The sequence below is a fragment of the Microtus oregoni genome, unplaced genomic scaffold (genome assembly GCF_018167655.1).
Source record: "Microtus oregoni isolate MIOR12 unplaced genomic scaffold, Mior012 000054F_ref0000373, whole genome shotgun sequence".
NCBI classification, from domain to species: Eukaryota; Metazoa; Chordata; class Mammalia; order Rodentia; family Cricetidae; genus Microtus; species Microtus oregoni.
In genome coordinates this window covers 14,695,367-14,720,297 of record NW_024543830.1, presented here as the reverse complement: position 1 = coordinate 14,720,297, position 24,931 = coordinate 14,695,367, and the positions used below count along the sequence as shown (strand labels likewise).

Sequence of the window (24,931 nt, the reverse complement as noted above, 5' to 3'; positions counted from 1 at the left end):
TGTGTGTGTGTGTGTGTGTGTGTGTGTGTGTGTGTGTGTGTGTGTACACACTCCTCAGTCCCAGCTGCCTCCCAGAGCCCAACAGCCTTGATGGAAAAATGCCTGGAGGGGTCCCTTAAGCTGCCTCTGTGATTCTCATTTACACTGTCCTACACATGGAGACCACATAAGCCTCCGTGCTTTCTCTGTTTGGGGCCCAAACCCAGCTGTGTAGCTCCATCTCCAAGGTTCACTGCTGCTGCATAGACCTGAAATCCCTTAACAGGAACATGCCTCTGAGGTAGCACTGGGTCCCTCCCAGCATACCCTGCTCCCTTCCAGCCCAGCCCTATGACACTAAGCCAGTTTCTGAAGCCCTGAGGTCTGACCCAGCCTGAATTATGATCTGCACCTTTCTGGTCTCTTCCTTTTAAGAGATGGAAGGGCATCAAAGGGTGCCTGGAGTTCCCTGAGATCTTTAAAGCAATACAAGAGCCTGAAGCTCTTGTCAGAATCAGTGTAGCTGGCCTCCACATGGCCCACAGGGCTCTGGGCCATTGTCTTAGGTATGTTCTTTCTAGACCCTTCCTGAGACAGCTCTCCCATGTGATTTGGAGCCCGAGAGCCTGGGGGTGGGAGTGGAAGAATAAGATGAGCTGTTGAGCAAACAAGTTTGCAGTCTCCTCTTGCCCGCCCTCCTCACCCTGCACAGAATAAAGGCCTGCCACATGTGCCTGGTGATGAGCTCCGATAAAGCAATTCAATTTGCTAGGCCAAGAGGGAGCGGGGCATGCTGGGAAAGGATGCTGGCTCCTTGGCCTGGATCTGAAAAAGGAGGGGTTGGTCCCTGGCAGGATCTGGAATGCTAAGAGAGAGACATGAGCACCAAAGGATTATGACTTTGCCCTGATCGCCATAGGCCAGTTCCTTGGCCTGGAACCTCTCAGAAAAGGAGATCCCAAAGGACGGTAGAAGACAGGTCAGATAGCACCTGTTACCCCCAAGAGGGAGACCATATGCATGTTCTAAATGGGGGAAAGACTTTGATTTTAGCCTTTCCGTTTCCCTTTGGCCTCTATAAGGAGGGGAGAGGCTTCTTCGAGAGCCCTACAAAGGATACAGGAGCTCAAGAGCATGTACCGGCATCACTCTGGATTTCGGCTTTGCCTTCTGCCCTTATTCTTTGGCTAACCCCTTAATTCTAGCTAGGGAACTTACTTGGTCTGATATCTGATTCCACAGTGTGAACTGGCTCTAGATGCTCTTGTTGACAGCCAAAAAGAAAAATCCCAGGTGAGAAAGGAGAGGAAAGACTAAGATGAAGAGAGAGCCGTAGGATGAAGCTGCAGGATGAAGTTGGGGAGAGGATCGGGGTGAAGCAGGGGTTGGAAGTAGGCTTGCTTACTTTTGTACGCTGTCAGGATCTTAGGAAATGAAAAACAGAGAGGGTGGGCATTTTCCTGGGTATGTTAGGGTGGGGCTAAGCCTTGAGGTCTTGGAATCAGCAGGAATCCATGGACCAGCAGCTACTAGGAACCAATAGCAAACTGCCCGTTTCCTACACACCTAACAGCTTGGAGCAGAGGACAAGCTAGTTAAGCACCACCAGGGGGCAGCACCCACCCACTCACAGCAGGGCAGGGGGCTCACATTTTTCAGGAGTGTAGGTTTGGAAGAGAATAATAGCATTACCTCACACACAGAGATGAGAGCAATAGGCTTTTGCGTGCCAACCTTACTAGCCCAGAGAAAAAGGCCCATGGAGTGGGTTAATCCAGAGCTTTAGGATAAACTGTCAGTAGGGGCTGGCCCTCCTCCTAGACCACCTTTACCAATTCTTTTCTTGAGTTCTTCTTGGGACCCCCTAGCTCCAGACCAGCTTTCTCATCTCCCTCTCTGATTTTGTGGCCTTTTTTTCTTCCTGGCTGGGTTCCTCCTGCATTCTCTGCAGACACTCATCACCACCCCACTAAGATTGCAGATGGACGCACAAACTGGACAGCGGTTTCCCTGGGCTAGAGATGGGGATTTTCTCAATCATGTTGCAAAATTTGTTTTTGCTGCAGCCAAACTCTGAAATCCCGACAGCGTGTCTGAGGAGTCGGGGGTGCACAAAGAGGATCCCACAAATGAGCGCTTCTGACTGAGGTGAAGATGAGGGTGTGGCCCTCGCTTGCATGCTAGTTCAAATCATCAAAGATTATTATTATTATTTACTTCATTCATGATGAAACCCTTGCTTATAAAAATCCCTTGCATTTATGTTGGACTTTTAACCTCTCTCTGAAGAACAGGCAAGCCCCAGGCTTGCAGATAGTTTATTGTTTTGTTCACCTCATCCAGAAATCGGATGGTACACATGTAGTATGAGGTATGGTGTGTCAATCATCCTGCACTCTGTTTAAACCTCCTCTTCATATCACGCAGAGCGCCTGCAGCAGAGAGAGGCAAAGGAGATGGAGAGGGAGGAGAGTAAAGACATAGGTGTGGTTCTGGGCTTAAAAAAAAAAAAACAACTAAAAACCAATGAAAATGGAAATTGCTCTTGGGACACGGCCAGCAAGATCCAATGCTTCATGTTTTGGATATGGCAGCTTCTCAATTACTTAGCAAATGGGTCCTCAGAGGCAATATGAAAAAAACAGTGCAGCCTAGAGGAGCCGAACCACAGGAAAAGACAAACTGCAAGGAATGGGACAGTAATATGATCCTAAGATGGCATGAGGCAGAGTGTGGCCCTTCCTGTGGTCCCTTCATAGCAACAGGGAGCAGGGCCTTCAACCTGACGATTTTCAGGGCCACACTCACCATTTCTTCAAGGAGAGCCTCAGGTTTAGGACTTCCCTCCACCTAGACCCAAAGCACTTCCCTGCTCAGCACCATGCTGTCCTGGCTCCAAGGTGGAGGCTGTGATGACTATGGCAGAGATCATGACTATCAAGATCTAAAGCACCCAAGATATGGGCCATGGTGGTCAGAAGGCCCTAAACAGTGTTTCCGGAGGAGGAGAGGACAGCTTCTTTGATGTACAGCCTTACCACTCTATTCCATCCTGGATTCCACTCGGCCACAATGAAGCACTGAAACCGCAACAATACCACCGGGTTAGCTGCAAGCGAGACACAGGTTAGGTTCTGTGTGAAGAGGCTCAGAGAAAGAGAGAGGTTAGAGGTCAGGAGTCGAGACCGCTTGAGTGTCACCAAGGGCTGCAGTGGGTGGAGCTGAGGGCTAGGGAGAGGCGGGGAGAGGGGCGAGAGGGGATGGCGGCGGAGGCGCGCAGGGGCGGCGCGCGGCGCTGGGCACTAGCTGTGAGCGGGGTACGCGCCTCGGTTGGTTTGGAATGCGCGGAGGAAGGCTGAGCTCCGCCGCCCGAGCTCCGCAACGCACCTAAACGGCCCGGCGCCGCGCCGCGCCCATCCCGCCCCGCGGAGGGTGTGCTGGGGTCAGGCGGGGCCGCGAGGAAAAGGCGCCACTTGGAGCGCCAAAACCGCTGCCATCGCGGGAGGGAGACGCAGAACCCTCGGAGCCCCATTCTTCTGGCGCCCAGGCGTTCCCTCCCTTAGACCACCTCGCGCCCGCCCCTAACAGCGAGCCAAGGCCGGCGCCCCGCCCGGAGATGGGCAGACGCGTAGATGGCGCGGCTCCCGGCGCCGCCGCCAGATCGCAGGAACCCGGCGCCGGGGCGCTGCGTTGAGGCTCCCTCTTGGCGCGGCCCTGGAAGCCTGCAGGTGTCCTTGGCCATTCGGCCGCCGCCGGGATACTCCTTCGCCAGCGCCGGGTGCCAGATTCTTCAGAGCAGCCCCGCCCTCCAGGCTCTGCGCCGCGCAGGACGCCCCGTCTGAGCCCCCCCTCGTCCCGCTGCGGCCCCCGCAGCGCGGCATCCAGCCCGGCGCAGATCCCGGCCGCGGACGCAGGACCCGGGCTCTCTGCTGCGGGCTTGCTTGTTTTCCTGCTGCCGCCTGGTCCTACACAGCCCCCGCCCGGCGGTCCCTCTCGCTCGGTTCAGCCCCGCCCGCCCGCCATCGGTGCTCCGCGCTGGATTTATGAATGGGGGGAAGAGGCCACATGCAGCCACCGCCGCCTCGAGTTGACCGCACACTGCCCGGCCCCGCAGAGCTCCGGCTACCCTAAGAGCATCCGCCTGGCCCCGGTTGCCGCTCCGAGGACTTGTTGCTATTACGCTGCTGCCGTTGCCACCGCCGCCGTTGCCACCCGGAGAAAACCAGCTGCCTTCAGGCTCGACGAGGACTGGAAGCCAAAAGGTGGCCCGCGTGAGTGTGAGCGCGCGCGCCGCGGACCCTCGCAGTGCTCCGGGACTGTGCGCTTCTCCGTCTTTCTGGGGTTGGGGGCGTGTCCCCGGCCCCGAGCATCCTTGGGCTTGCCCCTACCTCCCGGGACCCCTGGCTTGAGTCCTCGACCCTGGTCTCCACTTCCTTCCTCCCTAGGCTCTGCCTGACCAAATCCCAACCACCTGTACACCAGAGAAACCCAACTCCTCCTGCTCCGCGCCCTGGGGGGGAGGGAGGGAGGCAGGGGCAGAGCCACGCCGCCGAAGGGGCCGCCACTGCCTCCTGCCTCCTCCTCCACCTCCTCCTCCTCCACCTCCTCCTCGTCTCCTCCCCCTCCCCGGTCTGACGCTGCCTCCTTGGGAAGGGTGTTTGGAGGGCAGCGGCCGCCCCAAGCCGGAGCCCCGTAGCGCTTCTTATGATCAGCTCGGTGTGTGTCTCCTCCTACCGCGGGCGCAAGTCGGGGAACAAGCCTCCGTCCAAAACATGTCTGAAGGAGGAGATGGCCAAGGGCGAGGCGTCGGAGAAGATCATCATCAACGTGGGCGGCACGCGACATGAGACCTACCGCAGCACCCTGCGCACTCTACCCGGCACCCGCCTTGCCTGGCTGGCGGATCCCGACGGCGGGGGTCGGCAGGAGTCGGATGGCGGCGGTGCAGGCAGCAGCGGCAGCAGCGGTGGTGGGGGCTGTGAGTTCTTCTTTGATCGGCACCCGGGTGTTTTTGCCTATGTGCTCAACTACTACCGTACCGGTAAGCTGCACTGCCCCGCCGACGTCTGTGGGCCTCTCTTCGAGGAAGAGCTCACCTTCTGGGGTATTGATGAAACTGATGTGGAGCCTTGCTGCTGGATGACCTATAGGCAGCACCGCGATGCTGAAGAGGCACTGGACATCTTCGAGAGCCCGGACGGGGGCGGGGGTGGCGCAGGGCCCAGCGATGAGGCTGGCGACGATGAGCGGGAGTTGGCCTTGCAGCGTCTGGGCCCCCATGAGGGAGGCGCGGGCTCTGGTGCTGGATCCGGGGGCTGCCGTGGCTGGCAGCCCCGAATGTGGGCGCTCTTCGAGGATCCCTACTCATCCCGGGCAGCCAGGGTGAGTGGCAGAAGCCAGGGTCTCCCCATCTCGGTGTCCAGTGGGCTCTTGGTGCTGGTGTTGGTGGGTCCGATTGGGGGGGGGTGGTGGAAGGAGATTGATATACCTGGCAGACTGTACCTGCCTGCCTCCCAGTTCCCTCATGGGCCCTTGGAAGTCACCCCTCCCTTCTGCATGCTCCATTAGGAGATTGCACACACTTGACTCTCTCCTTGGACCTAATCCCAGCTGTCGGCCTTGCCACATGCCCCTCAGTGAGTGGCATGCCTTCAACTTGGCTTTTCTTGCTCCTCTTTGGTCAGCGTGGTTGCCCTGTACAGGACCGCAGTCCTGGAGTGCTTGAATTTGACCTTTTTTTGCAGGGAGTAAGGCAGGATCAAGAGAAGGAATTCGTGGATTGGGTTGGACACTTACCTGTTTCCATCTTGCCAGCAGCTCCCTGTGCAGGCAGCTAAGCATCGCAGAGAAGGGGGCATAGTTTCCAGAATGCCTAGCTCATAAGAAGCAGAGATCCTCAGAGCCCAAACCTTTCCTGGTCTAGGACTTTTCTTCCAGGGAGCAGGCCCTGTCCCAAGGCTTTCCACACCTCTGTCATAGTCTGGCCTCTCTGTGGTGGACAGGATAAAGCCACTGCTTTGGGCTCTTCAGGGTCCCAGGACACTGGATAGCCACAAGCTTGCTAGTGATGGTCAGACTTGTCACTGCTCTTTTCTCTCTGCTCTAGCACAAAGTGGCTTCCCAGAAAGCCCTGGTTCAGGTTACACTGGAAATGGCTGTGTGGGGAGAAGGGGAAACAGGTTGATTTAGACAAGACCTAGTCCCTACCCTGAAGGTGGTGGTGGTGGTGGGGTGCTAGAAAGATATGTATTCATTCACTCCGGCATGCTTGGGCAGCTAAAACCCTGAAGAAGGCTTTAGAAATTTAAAAACAAAAAAGCCTGCAGGCTGGTATCTGCTCTCATGGACCTTAGCCTCAAAGCTAGCTGAGAGCTGTCTAGGAGACAGGAGAAAGAAAAGAGAGACAGGGTGACAAGCTGTGTTTGAGATCTGTTTCTGTGAGCTGAAGCTGGTCTGATTGGTTCCTTTGGCATCCCAGGTTGTCATGTTAGTGAGTCTCAGAGCCTTGCTCTCCATCTCCCCTCAACACCCCACGGACCGGTCCTCACCCTAGTCATGGGAGAAAAAGTTCCACTTCCTACCCAGGGGAGAGTGGAGGGTTGAGGAATTCAGCTAAAGGGATGCGTTAGGCTGGCATAAATACCAAGCCAGGGCAATGCAGCTCCTCCCTGGAAGAGAAAGGAGGTGGAGATCCTAGCCAGAGGTTCCACGCAGTGCTGGGACTTTAAGTAGCCACTGGAAATCTGGACTCTTTTCAGGCCCTGTCTATTCTAGCTGCTTTGGTTTAAAGCTTTGTGGTCCTGAAAACCAGCTAAGAAGTGGGGAGCACAGCAATGCCTCTGGCCAGTGCACCCCTGCTGGGAGTTTATTAGCCCTGATGGCCCTTAGTTTGTCTTTACTAGGAGAGAGAGGCAATCACAAGCCATTGAGACTTTTTCAAAGTCATGGGGCAGGGAGGAGGCAGAAAGGGGCCCAAACCAGGGAAGCTTTTATGGGAAGAGATGACTGAGGGAACTGGGCCCTATTTCTGAGCATTCTGGGGCCCCTGCTTTCTTTTTCCCTCTGTAATTGCGAGAGACTCTACCATCAAGTAGAGGGTTAGTTCTCCCATTTAAGTAGGGAAAGAACCAGGATTCGAACACATTAACTGTCTGGCCAAAGCCATCCTTAGTTTCTAACCTTCAGATCATTAGCATGGATGGGAATAACGCTGTGGAGCTCTGGCTGACACGTGTCAAAAGACTTGCCCACAGCTGAGGAACACAGGCAGAGACCAGTTCTGAACCGTTCTGGTCACATAAGTGAGAATACACAATTTATTAAAAAATGAATAACAACTCTTTATTGAGCATCCTGTACTAATGCTTTGCTGTGAAGACATTACATTAATCTCTACTCTTCCTAAAGAACTTTAAACAATGTCCAGTTAACAGATGGAGGCTGGGAGCAAGTAAATCACTGACCTGGGATTACAGCACTCCTGCAGGGCTTTGAATCAAAACTGAGGCTCCTTACTCTGTAACTACCACAAGCCTTCTCTACTGGGTGAGGCTGTTTGCTGGGTGGAGAAGTGGCTAGCTCCTTGCTCCAGCCTGCTCAGAGTCCTAAACCTCTTCTCTACTGTGAATAAACATCAGAAGCCCAGGAACCAATGGCACTCAGAAGTCCGAGGGGACGTTAGAAGGGCCACTTGCCCTGTTACTACTCCTTAAGACTTGAGGGCCCAGTGGGAGAGTTGGGAAGCTGCATTTGTTTTCTCCACTGACCCCCAAGTTGTCAGAACTGTCCCCACAGGAGCTCTGCACTGTTGGATATGCATGCATCCCATCCCAATCAGCTGCAGTTTTCCCGGAAGGAGTTTGCAACACTAGAGGTTTTGTAGACTCACAATGTCACCTAGGAGGGCACATGAGGGCAGAGGAGCTGTGCTCTCGGCCTTGAGGCGTCTCTTCACATACAGCAGTTCAGCCATTTGAATAGTACGTTAGACAGGAGCAAAACAGACGCAAACAACAAAGTGAACTGAGCTAATTAGGAGAGCCTGTTGCCTAGCTACTGGCCGGGCTATCAGCTGGTCCATTCAGGAAGGCTCTGAGGCAGGATGATCACCCCTACTGCCTCCACTGTCGTCAGTCAGGCCGCTCCTGCGGTTCTGTTTCTGTGGCTTGAGCTGAGGGCAGGCTGGTTCTGTCTTTAGCCTCTCATGGACACTGCCCTGGAGCAGAGCAAAGGCTTCCTTAGGCTGTTGTATAACCCAGGAGAGGCCAGGAGGGGTTCGCGCAGCACTCAGAGCCATAGAATCTTGCCTTGTTCCTTCTGAGAACAGACTAGAGGCCTACCTCAGGGACCCTGGGCTACCTTGCTTCCTTGTTCTGTTCTTTAGGTCCCAAGCTGCGATGGATTTAATTCAGCTATCAGCTGTATAAAGGGCCACGGCCCTTCTCTTTTGGCTAAGGTTCTTGGTTGGATCTTTTTTCTTTCCATGTTTCTCTTCAGAATAGAAGGGGCTGATCACAGGATCCCCAATGCCTCAGGAGGGCAGCTAGACACGAATGTTTCTCTTTCTCAGGTTGTGTGACAGGAGCTTGGCTTGGGCTTTCTTCTGCTACCTCCTCTGGCTCAGGAGAGGCAGGAATCGTTCACCTCAGTGAACAGATAAGAACACAGAGTCACAGTGACACCTGCCTAGACAGCACAGCCCGTAGCATTAGAATCCAATCTCAGCTCTCAAGAGTCCACTCTGTTGCTGCTACTCCTGCCTTGCAACTCCAGCCCAGAAAGGGTCTCTGGCTTCTGGAGGGCTTGGGGGTGGCCTTCACTGGAGAGTCTCCTCCTCCACTCCACTCCTAGCCCCTTCTTATTTCTTATCACTTCTAGAATTGCCTTGGTCTGACCCTTCGCTCTCACTTTTTCACCAGGTAACTTTGATAAAAAATAGAGGCCAGACTTGGTTACAAATAAATATTAGGTTGTGGGGCAGAGGGTCAAAACTCGGGCCCCTTTAGAGGTCTGACATTGTTGGTAGCCACGGTAGTCATGACGGGCTTCAGAGTGAGGGCCGGCACCACTGATGCTGTGCCCTCTGAGTCTGGGTACAGGGTGAACATGAAACATGAGTCCAGCAGGGTAGTGCCAACCCACCCTGGGTGGTCAGAGGCTGAAGACTCCCCGCGGATCCTGCCTCAGGCAGCCTCTCAGGTTCCTCTCGGGTTCCTCCAAGTGTTGTTTCTCTTTCTCACTCTGAAGAGATCAACATTTGCCTCAGAGCATCTTGTCTATAGATGATGCGTTGTTTCTGTTTGTCACCATTTTTGTGAGAATGTGGAGTGGGGGAGGGGAGTGAAATTAAACAGCCTCTTTTGGAGATCCGAGGAGAAAGCAGACAGGAGCAGAGAGTTAGGTAACTGGGCCATGGGGAGAGCTAGCTCCTTGATCCCTTCACCTCCACAGTGGACATTGTTAGTCTAGATGCTGGGTACCAGCCACTCCCAACAGCCTGGGTACTACCAACCCACCACGATGGCCCACCTCCCTGCTGATTTTCCTTCCGGCCATGAAGTAGTCACCCAGTGCTTAGCAAGGACTCCCGTCAGAAGTAGGTTTGGCCCACTCTAGAGCGTTGTCAAGGTGCTAGGTCCCTGGAATCTGGAGGTACTCCTGGGTATACCTTTGTCACCTCTAGCCCCAGTCCTGTAGCTAAATGATCCCTTCTCCTGACAGCTTGCCTGTCCTGTGAGAAGAAGCTACAGTTACCTCGGTTCTAGGCATCTAGAAGATACTGACTATGCACTTGCTCCATGGTAGTACATGCGGCTGGGTTCTAGAAACGTAACGAAGAGGCCAGTGGTCTGGGGAGAGCTAGGGCAGGTAGAGAGGCGTTAATGACAAGGACGGGCAACAGTAATTGTAGATGTGTCGTGATGGGTGATGTGGTAGTTGTAAAAGATAAAGCCCAATAGGCAGAGAGGAGTGACAAGCCCCACCTCTAAATGGGGTGATGACTTATCTCCTTGAATGATGGCTAAAAGGAGGTATTGCTATAGAAACACATGGTGCCCAACTCTGCAGAGTCAGGGACAGGATTGTCTGGCCAGGGAAGGCAAGTCTGCATGGGACATGGCAGAATGGAACTTGACCAACGAGAGGCTTTTGGACAGTGACTTGGGTTGGATCTGGTCCCATTTGGTTGAGGACTCACAGGAAGGGTGACCACAGGGGAAGGGCAGCACTAGTTGCTGGAACTAGGGATTGCTGGCTCACAACCAGGTTTGATAAAAAAGAGAAAGGGGGAGTGGCCCTCAGCTAGGAGAGGGCCTCATGTATGTCTCACTTAGGAGCCAGGAGCTGCTTGGAGCTGCCTTTCTTGACAGGCCCTGTTCCTTCTTTCCTTTTAACCCCAGGGCTCCCCACTTAGTACCCAGCACTGCCTGTGTACTAAGATCTGACTTCACCAGGAGGCTCAGCCCCTCACCCTGTCTCCACAGATCTTCTTCCTCTGCAAGCGTCTTTGGCTGTGTTCTCAATTTTTCCTTCTCCTACACGTCTTCCTTAATATAGGTTTTGGGCATGAGTCTCCTTATGTTTATCTGTCCATCTGTCTCCCTGGTCCTCCTTCCTTGGACTCCCCTGCCCAACCCCCACTGGTTGTATTCAGTTCCCATTGACTAGTGTCTGTCACCTCTCCACTCACCCAGCCTCTGCCAGATTCCTGGCCCTCCGGCTCTGTGCTAAATTTCACAGGTATCATTTCTTTTAGTTCTCAAACAACCGCACTAGGTAGATTCTGCTCTCATCCCCTCTAAGACTTGGGGTCTTTGCACGGTTGTTCCTGCTGCCTCGGGCTCTCTTTCCTTTACCGCTACAGTCAGATTTCATCTTGTCCTTGTGATCTGGCCTGACTATCCGGTTTGAATTAGCTCTCTTTCTCTCTTAGCCTCCTTCTTCTTCTCTTTTCCTCCATAATGCTCATACCATTGATATGCTATGTAAGATGTCTGTCAGCAGTTTCTATCCCCTAGGATGTAAGATCCAAAAGTCGGAAGTGTTTCTCTAGATTTTTCCTGCTGTTCCCAGCATAGTGGCACATAGTAGGTATTCAAGTTTCCTCTTTATAAATAACAATTCAGAGGCTACTTGGGGCTAAGAAAGTCAGAGGGGTCTCATAGGCATTTGATAACAGAACCCAGTTTGAACCCAAAAGTGTGATCTTTCATTTGTTCCAGTACAGTGGAGCAGAAGGAAAAGCTGGTAACTGGGTTGATAGTTGCAACGCTTGGGCCTTTAGTGATGGGCAGGTCCCTTGAAGGCCATAATAGCCAGCACGTGTGTGAGGGTGTCTCAGGGGAACAGGGAGCTGGAAGGAGTGTTGTCCTGACATCCAGGGTCTCCTGTCCCCAGTGCTGAGGCCCAGCTACCTCCCCTAGCAGATACAGTCAGTTCACTCCAACAGTCTTCTGCCTGGGCAGTTTTGACTGCCGTTAGAATCCACAGCCTGTGTCCTCTTGCCAAGGAGAGAGCTGCCAGTTTCACCCATGGCCTCCAGGACAAACCGCTTCTAGCCTTCAGGTTTCCTTGTCTCCAAGAGCAGAAAGGGAGTTGACTTGTATAAACTTCTCAGGATTTGGTGGCTTGTCAGTTTTAGACGCAGGAGGGGGCTCCCCCAGAGACTGCCTCCACCTCAGCTCAGCACTTAGCAGATTTTAGACACTTGCTGTGGCGCGGCTCATGCATCCTCCAGGGAGGGTGTGAGGTGAGCACTTGTACGGTCCCAGCGTACAAGGAGAGAATGGCACGGAGGGCACACACTTACCCGACTGATTGTAAGGCCGCCAGCCCTGGGCTCTTCAGCTCTGCTTTGCCCTCAGGCTGGCAGTGCTAGGCCTGATGAGAGGGAGGCTCACGCACAACTGACAGACCTACAGAATTGCTGCTCATGGGGGCTAAAGTTTAAACACAGGCTGTGACCCCTTGCAGGTTGCTATTGCTGTAGCTACTGTCTCTTGGGATCCCTTTTGTCCTGGGCAGCCTGAGTCAAGGGCCTTGTGGGAAATGAAATAGTATCCCTCCCTCAAAGATGAGGCCTGGCAAAAAGCTCTAATTACACCAGCCAACCACTTAGGAAACAATTGCCTGAGAGTGATGTAGAGGAGAGGAATACTGGAGGTCACTGGAGGCCCTAAAGGACCTGTACCACCTTATGGCAATCTTGGGATGGCTCTGTGAAAAAAAAAAAAAGCCAAAGAGACCACAGGAGTTGGGGATGTTTCTGCCTCACGTGAAGGTGGTCTGGGCCTTCCATCAGTACCTGTGGCAGAGGCAGCTGAGGAATGTAGGCTGTGGCAAAGGCTGGGCACCTGCCTGACCTTGTTTTTCCACATCACTAATTAACCTCACATTCAGGATCCCAGGTGGGCAGACTCTGTTGGCTAACGGTCCCTCAGAGAGAGAGAGAGAGAGAGAGAGAGAGAGAGAGAGAGAGAGAGAGAGAGCGCTAGCTCTTGGGCTTCCATGCCTCCTGGCAAAACCAGGAAGTGCTGTCCTAACCCCTCACTCTTATTCCTTCTGCTTCTTGGAGCACAGGGTGGAGCCAGGACCCTGTATTCCACAGCCACGGGCAGGCACTGTCACCAGCTCCTAATGGATGGCCATGGAGAGCCTGCAGTAGGCTGCGTTGTCTTGGCAGCCCATGTCTCAGGGGAGAAAAAGCGAGGCCAGCAAAAGCACTTGAAATTTACTTTCTCGAGGAGAAGTAGGTAGATGGACCCACTTCCCCAGCCTGTTCCTCTCCCTGCTGTCTATGTTCAACCCATCTAAAGAGTAAGGGAAATAACCCTGTCTTATGATGGGGGACCTGTCCTGGGAAGGCACATATCCTCGTGCTGGAATAGCGGGCACCAGGAAAGTGATGGCACAGGCTGCATCGGGGCCTGCATTCCTGGGCCTGTGAAGCAACTCTGCTCAGGGGATAGTAAAGATGGTATGGTATAAAGGAACGTCCAGACCACACGGTTTTGGGGTCATACCCGGTTCTTATGTGCTCTGGGGAGTGTGGTCCTAGAATAGACATGCAGCCTCTCTGACCATCAGTTCTTCCTTTGTGCAATGGAGAGTTGTGGTCTGTCTGCCTTGTCACTGAGGAGATGGAAGGCAGAGACACAGGTAGGGTGGCTGATAGTTCCGGGGAGAGAACAGATGGTGAATGTCATGACCAAAGTTCCTTCCTTGACTTCTTCTATCCCAGAGGGCTCTGGGGATGTGGGGTCTTGCCTGGTTTTCCATATCCCCCGTGTTTTCTGTTAGTGTCTTGTATTGCCTACTCCCTTTCAGTGTGGGCACACTATGAGGAAAACCCCGACAGGCAGAGCTGAGTGCTCGCTGCACGGGAAAAAGGACACGGCCAGGTAGAAATTAGGGCAGGGCAGGCACGGAGTTGTCAAATGTTGTACAGCCACGAAAATCCCTCAGTTACCTGTATAGGTTCAGTTCTCCACCCAGCGGGGGAAGCCACGTCCCATCCTCCAAGCAGGACCAGTAGCAGGAGAGCGGACCTTGACAGTGAGTGTCTTGACAGTGCCACCGAATGGTATGAATAGCAGATGAAGGCTCTGTAATTGGTGTTGTTACACATGAATCTCATCTCCATTCGTCATGACTGGACACTTAGTCCAGCCATTCCTCTGCCTGATACTGCTGTCATCATTCTAGCTGAGATCCCCACGGCTGTCAGGTCTGCTGCCGCCATTCTGGCCCTGATAAGTACAGTTCATTTGACTTGGAAGCTCAGGGTCCCGCTAGCATCAGTTTGCAGAAAAGGAGACACTGGTTGTTCTGAGAGCCTCCCCACCTCAACCTCCTGTTGTAGGCCATGGCTTAGAGTTTCTGTTGCTGTGAAGAGACTCCATGACCACGGCAGCTCTTATAAAGGAAGCATTCATTGGCGTAGCTTACATTTCCGGCGGTTTAGTCCATTATCATTATCGTGCGACATGGCGGTTTGCAGGCAGACATGGTGCTGGAGAAGTAGCTGAGCGGCCTACATCTTTACTTGTGGGCAACAAGAAGTGGTCTGGGATTCTGGGAGGTCTCTCGAGCATATGTGAGACCTCAAAGCCCGCCTCCACAGTGACACACTTCCTCCAACAAAGTCACACCTCCTAACAGTACCACTCCCTCTGGGGGTATTTTCCTTCCAATCACCATAGCCATGTTTGTCTTCATTCCTGGATTTACCACGGAGGCAGAAGGTGGTTCTAGGTGGCGGGGCGGGGTCATGGAGGCAGGTCATGTTAAAGGGGTCAGTTGGCAGAAAGTGGGTATTCCTTACAGCCCTTGTCTCTGGACATCCCCTAAAGCAACGGACCTTTATCTTGATGTATATCAGGGTCACCTAGATGATTTCCTAACGTTCTTCTTAGGTTCTGTGTCCTCCAAGTTTCTTTTCAGTAGGTCTATGTTGCTAAAATTTGCGTGTCTCACCCGTTTCCACACACTTGATGCTTCTGGTGTAAGCCCCCACTTTGGGAGCCTGATTATCCCGGGGGTAGTATGTGGACTACCCTTCACCTGGGAGCCTGTTAGAAAGGGGGGAATATAGACCCTTCCCCAAACCTCCTGAGTTAGCCACACTGGAACAAGTGATTTCAACTGATTTGTCCACACACCACAATTTGAGAAGCCTTAAAGCATAAATTGGGCAGAGCTGTAATAGTCAGAACCAGGAAGCTATGATACCCTGACTTGTGGTTTCCTCTGTCTTCTGAGCACCCTGGCAAAGATTAGGGGAAGCATTGCCCTGAAGCATCAGTGCATGTAAATCCTCTCATGTCCCTACCTTACTCCCACCCCTTGACCAGCAATGGGCTAGTAACCTATACGCTCTTGTACCATGAGTAGAAGTCAGTGTTTCCAATGAGGCCAACTATTGTTGACATGACAACCACTCCCTGTTCTCCTGACCTACAGGTGGTAGCCTTTGCCTCTCTCTTCTTCATCCTGGTCTCCATTACCACCTTCTGCCTGGAGACCCACGAGGCCTTCAACATCGACCGCAACGTGACAGAGATCCACCGGGTAGGGAACATCACCAGCGTGCGCTTCCGGCGGGAGGTAGAAACAGAGCCCATCCTCACCTACATCGAGGGTGTGTGTGTGATGTGGTTCACTCTAGAGTTCCTGGTTCGCATTGTGTGCTGCCCAGACACACTGGACTTTGTCAAGAACCTGCTCAACATCATCGACTTTGTGGCCATCTTGCCCTTCTACCTGGAGGTGGGACTGAGTGGCCTGTCATCCAAGGCCGCTCGGGATGTGCTGGGTTTCCTGCGCGTGGTGCGCTTCGTCCGTATCCTGCGCATCTTCAAGCTCACGCGCCACTTTGTGGGGCTGCGCGTGCTGGGCCACACGCTCCGAGCCAGCACCAATGAGTTCCTGTTGCTTATCATCTTCCTGGCCCTGGGTGTGCTCATCTTTGCCACCATGATCTATTATGCTGAACGAATCGGGGCCAGGCCATCTGACCCACGGGGCAACGACCACACCGACTTCAAGAACATCCCCATTGGCTTCTGGTGGGCCGTGGTCACCATGACAACACTTGGCTATGGGGACATGTACCCGAAGACGTGGTCAGGAATGCTGGTTGGGGCCCTGTGTGCACTGGCTGGTGTGCTAACCATTGCCATGCCCGTGCCTGTCATCGTCAACAATTTTGGTATGTACTACTCCCTGGCTATGGCCAAGCAAAAGCTGCCCAAGAAGCGAAAGAAGCACGTACCGCGGCCAGCCCAGCTTGAGTCACCCATGTACTGCAAGTCTGAGGAAACTTCGCCCCGGGACAGCACCTACAGTGACACCAGCCCCCCTGCCCGGGAAGAGGGTATGGTTGAGAGGAAACGGGCAGGTAAGTCGAGCTTAGGCACAGGACTCCTTTTCCCCAAGTAGTCAGGGAGTTCCTTTGGCCCTTGATATTTGCGTCTGTGCTATATTGTGTAAACTTGCTGTGTGTCAGGCATGCCTCTAGGAGGGCAGCGTATTAAGATCAGTTGTTTTGTCCCATGGTTTAATGATTGTGGCGAACACCAGGGTCTGTGGAGTGAATTGTCCTTCCAGTGTTGGATGTGATGGCAGTGTATAGGACTGTGTGTTAGAAGGCAGGGTTTCTAGTTCCTCCTCGAGCCCCTTGTTTTGTTAGAGAGTCCCCTCCCCTCTAGGCACAACATGTCAATAGCAATGACGTATCAGGGTCCTGCCCCCAGATGAGGGGTGGATGTGCCTCACTCTGAGAAGTCAGAGCAAATGCCGGCGCTGATCCGATTAGCCAGAGACCAGGGCAGCTGCTCCTCCAAGGTGCATCAACACATGACTCACTTCTTTCCCAACATGCATGTCTGCTGTCTCTTGGCCTAATAGATGTGATAACGTAACCACGTGGGAGGCTGCCTTCTGTTCAGCTAAAGCTGGAGTGAGTCTTGGGCTCAGGGTTTGACATGGGTAGAAGGGAACTAGGGAAGAAGTAGCCCAGGGTCTTGGAAAAGCATGGGGGGAGGGTTAGGGACATGGAAGGTGCTAGTGTTTGTGTCCTGACAGGAGTAAGACTGGGCATCAAATCCTGACCTTCCATGGAAGGGCCACTCCAGGAAGCTCACCTGCCCTGGGTCAGAAGGGAGATCAGCCTGGTCCCCAAGAACATGGAAAGAGATTAGAAAGACAGGAAAAGCACTATCAGATTCAATGGGCAGAGCTCCCAGGAATGATACAAGCCCAGGTCTGGGGGGTGACTGGGTGTCAGGCCACCGAGGCTGGGCTGGGTAGACCTGGGAGACTGAGGCAGCAGCTCCTGGTTAGACTCTAGAAGTGGGACTAGTTCTCCAGAGAGGTGCCTGAGTTGAGACATTTAGACTTGTGACCCCTTGGCATGCAGCCATCACACTGTTGGGGCTAGGTGCTCTCTGGTATTAACTGGGGTCTGGATCTTCCTTGATAAAGACCTTAATAGGAAAGTTTCCTTCTGCTCCTTACCACAGTGGTGCCCCTGATCCTATTGGAATCAGAGATTTGCTCTGAGGTCCAGGCAGAGCTCAGAGAGGATCCGTGTGTCCCAATACAGAGGACCTTAGGCAGCTTCCTAGATGCGCACAGCACTGAGGCTTGACTTGGCCACACTGAGGTGTTGCATGGCCAGTGCCAGCGTCTTCAGGCTAGGTTAACCCCACCACATACAGTCAGAGCCCATAGTAGCTGTGCCCCTCTTTGATGAAGACAAGGTGTTCCCACAGAGAAGAGTTGAATTGGAGTCTCTTCCCTATACCTTCCCAGACAGAAGAGAGCTCTGCCCAAGCCCTTTCAGCGCTGGCCCCGGGTGCCCGAGGAACAGAATAACTGCCTTAAGTGGTGCAGGGAGAGAGCCAGCGACACTACTGAGTACGCTTGGCACACAAGCCACCACCCATTACCCCTACTAGCCAGGTCTTCTCTGAGGAATGCAGACTCATCAAGAGCCTACCTGAGCCAGACCAGAGGGGAAGTAAGAATCTGTGCCTGCAGGGGTTGATCTCCGGGGACCTCCTTAGAAGCCCATTGGGGGACTACTGCGACTGTAGGATGTCTGTGTTGTGTTCCAGCCCACAAGGGAGGCTGTAAGCCTAAGCTGAGAGAAGAGTCTCCAGACCAGGCACCGCCATTTTGCTTTTGCTTCCTGGACCTGGAGTCTGAGAGGCTCCCTTAAGAAGGCCCCAGCAACTGTCTTAGCTTCTTTTCTCTCTGCCCCCTCCAGACTCTAAGCAGAATGGTGACGCAAACGCGGTGCTGTCTGATGAGGAGGGAGCTGGCCTCACCCAGCCCCTGGCCTCGGCCCCCACCCCTGAAGAGCGTCGGGCCCTGCGACGCTCAGGCACACGAGACAGAAACAAGAAAGCAGCTGCCTGCTTCCTGCTCAGTGCTGGGGACTATGCCTGTGCCGATGGCAGTGTCCGAAAAGGTATGGTGGCTCCCTGGGCTGGGCAGGTTGGGAGCCCCTCCAGAGCTGAGTCTCCCCAGCCCTCCCCACAGAGCTTGAGGTCTCCCCCTCCCCTAAGCCCATGGCCACCATCTCCTCTGCCTTGGATGCGCCCTCGCATTTAGTATGCGTATCTGGATTAGAAAGCCTTTAGTATTCCCTAGGAGTCTATGGAGTCCCTCCCTCTCAGGTACCCACCAGGAGGAGCAGTGCTAGACATTTTATGGGATGCTCTGTCGCCTCCCCGGCTCTGGTCCTTCAGGCCTAGCCTACAGAGTCATACCCAGCCATGTCCCTAGTCCCAAACACTACCAAAGCCAGGAATTCCAGGTTCTAGGTCTTCAGACCACACAGGTCCTGTATCTCCAATTCTTCACTGCCGGCCTGGATCCCATGTTTGGCAGCTGCTGGGGTGTGATGGTCATGGGACCAGTCTGGGAGTGGCTAGGAGTAGGTGGGCAGGGGGCATGGTTCTCTCTCAGGAGTTAGCAGAAAGATTCTCGAAGTTAGTGGAGCAGCCTCTTACCTGTCTGTCAGGGAAGTCTGGAATTCTATCATCAGACTTCCAGCGTGTGGCAGGGACAGAGCTGAAGTCGGCCTGTGTAGCTAGGAGCCTTAACCTTAAAGGAGAGGGAAACAGAAACCACTGGAGTGACAAGGGCCAGTGACGACTGAGAACCAGGAGGCTCAAGGCCAGAGCCTTGTCCTGTCTGTCTCCTGATCCCACTTTACCTTGACTGTCCTGTGTCCTGACCTCCCTAACATCCTGCCCATTTCCAGAAGAAGCTGTGTTTCTCCCTAAACAAACATCATCTGCAGGCTTTCTCTTGACCACCTCTTAACTAGCAAGGTTCCCCCTCTCAACTTCTCAGGGTCCCAAATCCCAAACTGTGACTGGTTTGAATCAGACAAGGGTAGTGGTTGCTGCAGGAATAGCCTGCAATGTCTCTGGGCCCTAAAGATGGCCCCTAGCTACCGGGTCCAGGCAGTCTCTGGGGCACCTTCCCGTGTGCTTCTTAGGCATCCCGATCTGATAAGCCATGAAAAGTGGCCATTCAGCTGTGCTGGGCACCTGTCTCACTGAGTGACAGCAACAGGAGCAGCAGTCTGGCACCTGGAAGGAGAAGGTCCACAGGTAGAGAGTGCTCAGAGCTCATAGACCCTCGCCTGTGACTTCCATGCTCCAGCCTTCAGGCCCCGGACATGCCTTTCTCTCTTGCACCTCAAGAATACAGTAGTACCACTGTATTCTCTTGCTCAGGCTGCAGCCTGCTAAGCCACGGTGTAGAATGTATCCCCCACTCTTGTGGAGGACTTGAGAACACAGAGCTGAAGGAAGAACACCCTGGCGTCCCTCTTCAGGCTGTGAAATGCTTGGTGCAGTAGAGTTGTGGAAGAGACCGTGAGAATACAAGTCAGGAGAGCCCTGAGGGCAGGTACTCCCATAAGTACAGGCACCATACAGAAGAACCTCTATCCGTCCACGTTGCCTCCCTGAGGTGCCTTTGGGGGCCCATCTGCTCTATTTTCAAGATGCCTCCACACTGCTTCTTGGCAACAAGCATGTAGCTCAGCCAATTAGAGTGACCTTCGAGAGGGAACAGGTGGGTTGCTGGGAAACAGGCCCTGCTAAGCAAGTGTGGCAATTAATATCACCAGACTCCCAGCGTGCACTTCACAACTTTCCCCACGCCACACTTCTCCACAGTCATCTAGACCTAGGACAAGGGGAGGCTGAATGCAGGCCTGTTGCAGCCGTCACGCTGACCCCATCCCTAACCAGTAGTTTCCGATGAGCCGGAGTGTATGTGACACGGGCTCTCACGGTGGAAGGCAGGTGCTGGAAGTTGTGCAGTCTGTGCAGCTGGGCCAGCGAGAACAGGACAGGACACAGGTTAAGCTATGCGGAGGTCCTATGGTCTGCCCTCAGGAGCCCAGGAGACTGATGGCAGGGAGTGGCAGGAAGCCACTCGCAACAAGGAGAGATCCCTTCGCCCCAGTCCGGGGCCACCCACCCTTTAGAGTCTCTTGAAGTAGCATGGATTCCATGGAGCTCCCTTGTTGAGGAGACAACTCCACTTTGACCCATGTGCCTTTTCTTCACCAAGGCTGCGAAAAGTCCCGGAGTCTAAACAACATAGCAGGAGCGGCTGGAACCAGTCTGGGGCTGTCTCCACTGGCATCGCGGTACAGCTCGCCCTATCCTCCGAGAAAGCTCCTGCTCTCGCACCCCTTCCACCCTCTCACCAGCCCCCCACCTGGTCACTCAGGTCCTTAGCTATACCATGGCCTTCCTCAGCTCTGACACTGGGACACATATCCAAGCAGGCATGTTTACATGCCACCCCAACCCTTTTATCCCTCCTGAGGTCTGAGAAAACAGCAGAAGGGAACTTCAGTCAGGATGGAGAATTCGAGTCCCTGAGCCTGCCCTACATGGCACCTGGCTCCCCCAAACGGTCAGCCATGGAACCTGAATGTAAGGGGGAGATACTGCCAGCTTCTCCCTGAACCATAGGTGCTGGCACACTCAGGGCCCATGTCTCTGGGTTTTGCCTTCAGCTCAGGATCCTTGTAGGCCAGGGTGTGCGTGGTACACAGAGTGTCTGGAACGGCTTAATCTTGCCTGCAAGTCAAACCTACATTGAGATTTTAACCACAGAAATTTAATTTGCATTCCTTATGGCCTTTAACCAGTAACCAGCTTGTCTGTCTGTCTGTCTATCCACCCCACACCAAGATCAGCAGGTAACAAGGCTGTCTCATGGGGCTTCTCTGCTGGTGAAAAGGACATTTGGCTCCTTGGACCAGCAGCACCTGTCGACAGAGCTGCCCTGGGAGTGGGACCCGGTGTTTCCATCTGGGCCTTGGGGCACAGATGGGAGTTCCTAGAACCCAAGCCCCAGGCTTGGTGCAAGCCCTGGTGTGGCAGGGTGTGTAAGTGCAGGGAGGCCCTCCTCCCCGAAGCCCGTGCCCAGATTCAGCGGGTGACACCCAGCATCCCATCTGTGCCCTGCGCTGCAGCATCTCCACACTGCTTCCTCTGCTTCAGCGACAGTTTGCTCCCTCTCTCCCGCTCCCTCCGATTCCCAGCCCTGCCTCTGAGTCACCTGCCACTCCCACCCAGCCTCTGCTCTGTATTCCTGCCAGAACCGGAGACTCATCTAATTTCTATAATTAAGTGTATTCATTTACCTAACGAGCCCGGGAGCACAACAGGTTTGTGAGTCATTGGGTGAGCAGGGGTACACCTTGCACAGAGACAGCTGAGGGGAAGTGAGGAGACAGGAGCTCCTACCCACACCTGCCACCGGGCCCCTCCTGCTCCCAATAAGCCCCTCCCTCAACCCAGGGCTAAAGGACAAAAGCCTCTACCAAGCCTCCCTGCTTCACCTGATGGGAATTGACCTGACAGCAGAGCCACGTGCCTGGCTATCTTAGAGTCCGATTATGCAACTTTGAAAAGGGCGTGGCTAAGGAAGGTCCATATCTGCTCCCTACAGGGCAATAAAGAGACCTGGTGAGACAACTTTAGGGACCTGGCAGGAAACTGGAAAACCAGGGGGCGGTCAACACAGAAGGTGGCCCAGGCATAAATGTAAATCGTTTCCCGATGTTGGAGCTTTGCAAAGCCTGTGACAGGCACTGTCGCGTGAGCAAGCCCTGGCCGAAAGAACTTCGGAAGTTCTGCTAGATCAGGCCCTGGCACACTCGGTTCAGCTGTGCTCTACAGGGTCTGCAGCCACTGGCTCTCAGAAGGGGGTGTTTTCTGAGAGGTAAGATGAGGAGATACTGGGAGCAGGCTGAGCCTGAATCGAGCCTCCTTGTGGTAGATTGGGCCCCACCCAGCGGGGCTCCTGGTACCAGGAGACTGTGGTCTGACAGGATGAGCCAGGTGTCCAGTTTAGCACGGGTACCACAGCTATTTTCTCTGGCTTGCCGTTCTGGTTTGGGGAACCGAGGCAGCTATTTCTGTGGCAACCCTCAAGCTGTGCGGAACCCAGGTTTCCACGGCACCCACCGCCTCCTCTCTTCTTTCCTCCTACAAGGATGGGCATGCTTACAGCACCCCTGTAGGGGGCACAGATGTCCCTGGGACACACAGTGCATCTGCCAGGTTGAAGCCCCTAGCATTTGGTTGGAGAGATGGGCTCCTATACCCACCCCTAATCTCCTGGCTCCAAAGGGAAGAGGCAGGGCCCAGCTGGTGGAAGAACTAGGTGAGTTATCTGTCCTCAGCTACCTCTTAGGACTTTTGTGTTTGCCCAGGGTTCCAGGAAAGAAAAAAAATCTATTATGGCAGTTGCCTATACAAGCCTCAGATCCATCCAGGTGTTGAATGTCCTTCACAAGGAGAAAGGTTTATCTCACTTAGATAAACCCCAGAAGGCCATGTTGAACCAAAAGCGTGCATTAGCTTGTCTTTGCATTGGACTTGGAATTGGACCTGTTGCTTTTGCTTTTAGAACATGACCCTGTAGCTGGGGTCTGGGGCCCTGCTTAAAGAACAAGCAGGCAGCCTAGGAGCAAACTCAGAGCCTTACCTTTCAGACTGTGCCAGACAGAGCTGGTTGGGGCCACAGTCTTATGGAGATGGTAACGGGTCATGCTGAGATGAGAATATATATATATATATATATATATATATATATATATATATATTATACTATATACATAACATACAAATATATGTATATATATATATATATTAAAAAGCCTTTAACATGTCAGGGAATATATAAAGTAAAAAGCCTTCAACATGTCAGGGAACCCTAGTGTAGAAGCGGTGAGGCTTGGATGCCAAATGACAGACTAAATAGCTGTACTAATCAGCCTTGGGGCTGAAACTTCACCACACTGTTAGCTCAGCCTCTCTAGCTGTCTGGCCAGTACTGCTGCTGGGAGATAGGGAAGAAGACCCAAGCCTCAGATATCTGAAGCTGATGCCATGTGCCAGCCTGCTCTCCCGAGGCAATGTGCCCTCCATACCCACGCCCCAGGACTCTTCCTATCACTTTGAGGTCCAGGGGCTTGGTGTGATGTGTCTTCCCACTCTAGAGCCATTTTCACTGGCTCCTTGGGACAGTGGGGTTGTCCATGGTGGTGAGGGCAGATGGGGCTATTTGGGGGAGAGCACAAAGAGAGCAGAGGACAGTTGGAGTGAGGGGCCGTGAGCCATAGTCTACAGCAGGGATTTTCACCCCTGCCTCCCTGCTGGGCTCTGTGGAGTCTGCAGTAGAACTCCGAAGACCTGAAAGGCTAGTAGTTCTTGCCAATGGCTACCTGAGTTTCAGCGTCCCCTGAGTCTCCTCGGCCTGGAGGTGGGTTGGCAGAGGAGAGATGAAGGTTTCACCCCACTTGCTGTACCATCCTGGTTCTTCCTTGCCTCTTAGCCCTGGGTCCCCTATGCCTTCCAGCTCTGCTATTGGCTGTTCCTTAGCCCACAGCCGGTGGGTCAGCAGCTGGCTGGCTTCCTTCTAACATCTCACTCTTTGTTTCTCCCTTTCTTTTGCTGAACTCTTGACCCCCCCCGCCCCCAGAAGGCAATGTTGAACCGAAAGCGTGCGTCCCAGTGTCTCACACCTGTGCTCTTTAAACACAGAGACCTGCCAAGACGCCCTCTCGTCCAACTATGCCCACGCTGAAGTCCTCACCCTCTCTTAAGGCGGCACCAACGTGAAAAAGACAGGCAGACAGACAGGAAGCCAGAGGCTTAGGGAAACTCTGGAACCCAGGCACGAATCTTTTGCTGGGAAAAAGACTCAGATATCCTTGTTTGCAGAGAACTGGTGGAAAAACCTCCCATGCGACTCTCGGGCCCCAGAGCCATCTGGGTCTGATGCTCTGTTCTACTGTACATTGAAGAGACATATATGCACATATAGTATCTATATTCATACGTACTATATACTCTTGTGTGTAGTGCACGTGCTACTGGTGGTCTGTCTTCGTTGTTAGGCTATGTCTCCCAAGTTTTCTTCCCACCCTGTGTCCCCTCCCCTCTTCCTTCATGGATTGTTCCTTCTGACCATGTTGTATGGAATGTCCCAGGGAAAGTAGCGGGCCTGGCACCTGCCCCTCCAGCTGGGTGGTCCCAGGCTGCTCTCACTTGGGGGTGTTTCCCCTGCCAGCAGGTGGCCTGTTGAAGTCTGCGAAGGCAAGATTGCCCTCCAGGGTCACTGCTTCACTAGCCCAACCCCACCCCAGATTGGGGTTCTACCTCCCACCACCCCACACTGGGGGCACTTCCAGGGGCTCTTCTGTAGCCTCTGTAGCTCCTTCCAGCACCCCCTTCTGTGCCCTTGACAGAGGGGAGTTTTATTTCTTTTGTGTGAGTCTCCTTTGTCCATTTGTTTTCAAAGATGCTGCTGGGCAGATGGAAGGGGATCTGTTTGCCCATCTGGCTCAGGGGTCTGAGAAGGGGACACCTTGGGCGAGAGGAGACCAGTCGCAATACTGTACTTCCTGGCCGGCGGCCAGAGGATGCGTGCAATAGCAGAGGCCAGGTGACCCCTTCAGCCTTGGCCTCTGCCCCTCCCTCGGCCCTTCCTGCCCACCCTTGGTATCAGTCAGTCCTTTTCTAAAGCTGTTCCCTCGTGTGTGTCTGAGGCACGCCTAGGCCGGGCCCCTTGTGCCCTGTCTGCATGCCCTCAACTGTCATGCTGTGCTCGAGCACCAATAAAGACATCCAAGTGTCCTGCTGCTCCTCTGTGAGCATCTGCCTCGCCTCTCTTTTCTGGCTGTGGGTCTGTGGTGGGGGGAGGCCTCCCTGAGTTCCAAACAACCTCCCGTCTGCCTCTAAGGATTGCACGCACCCACCAGGGATCCTCCCTGTGACCCAGCTCCTGCATTTTACAGCTAGCAGGAAGTACTCAAAAGTGAGGCTGCTCAAGGCAGCCAAGGGCATAACACTGAACCCCTCACTCCTGGGCAGTGTCCTGATTCTGCTGCTGCCACCTG

At 53.8% G+C, this 24,931-nt stretch overlaps 1 protein-coding gene across 2 annotated transcripts; it reads left to right on the top strand.

The window, feature by feature from the left end:
• The first annotated feature begins 4,683 nt into the window (after window positions 1-4,683).
• LOC121437936 (potassium voltage-gated channel subfamily C member 4) lies at window positions 4,684-24,676 on the top strand. 2 transcript variants are annotated; one of them, XM_041638073.1, is made up of 4 exons: window positions 4,684-5,361; window positions 14,941-15,877; window positions 17,750-17,953; window positions 23,574-24,676. In XM_041638073.1, exons 1-4 carry the CDS (start codon window positions 4,684-4,686, stop codon window positions 23,633-23,635), a joined length of 1,881 nt encoding a protein of 626 aa, XP_041494007.1. In that variant the 3' UTR covers window positions 23,636-24,676. The 2 variants fall into 2 exon arrangements, with proteins under 2 accessions (XP_041494007.1, XP_041494008.1); XM_041638074.1 differs by having other exon boundaries at window positions 23,512-23,641.
• Window positions 24,677-24,931: the final 255 nt, after the last annotated feature.

Bases quoted from the DNA above. Each gene is read 5' to 3' on its own strand.
- LOC121437936 (XM_041638073.1), top strand. From the start codon at position 4,684: ATGATCAGCTCGGTGTGTGTCTCCTCCTACCGCGGGCGCAAGTCGGGG. The intron at 15,878-17,749 runs GTAAGTCGAGCT...TGCCCCCTCCAG, and splicing joins GGTTGAGAGGAAACGGGCAG to ACTCTAAGCAGAATGGTGAC. The intron at 17,954-23,573 runs GTATGGTGGCTC...CTTTAAACACAG, and splicing joins CGATGGCAGTGTCCGAAAAG to AGACCTGCCAAGACGCCCTC.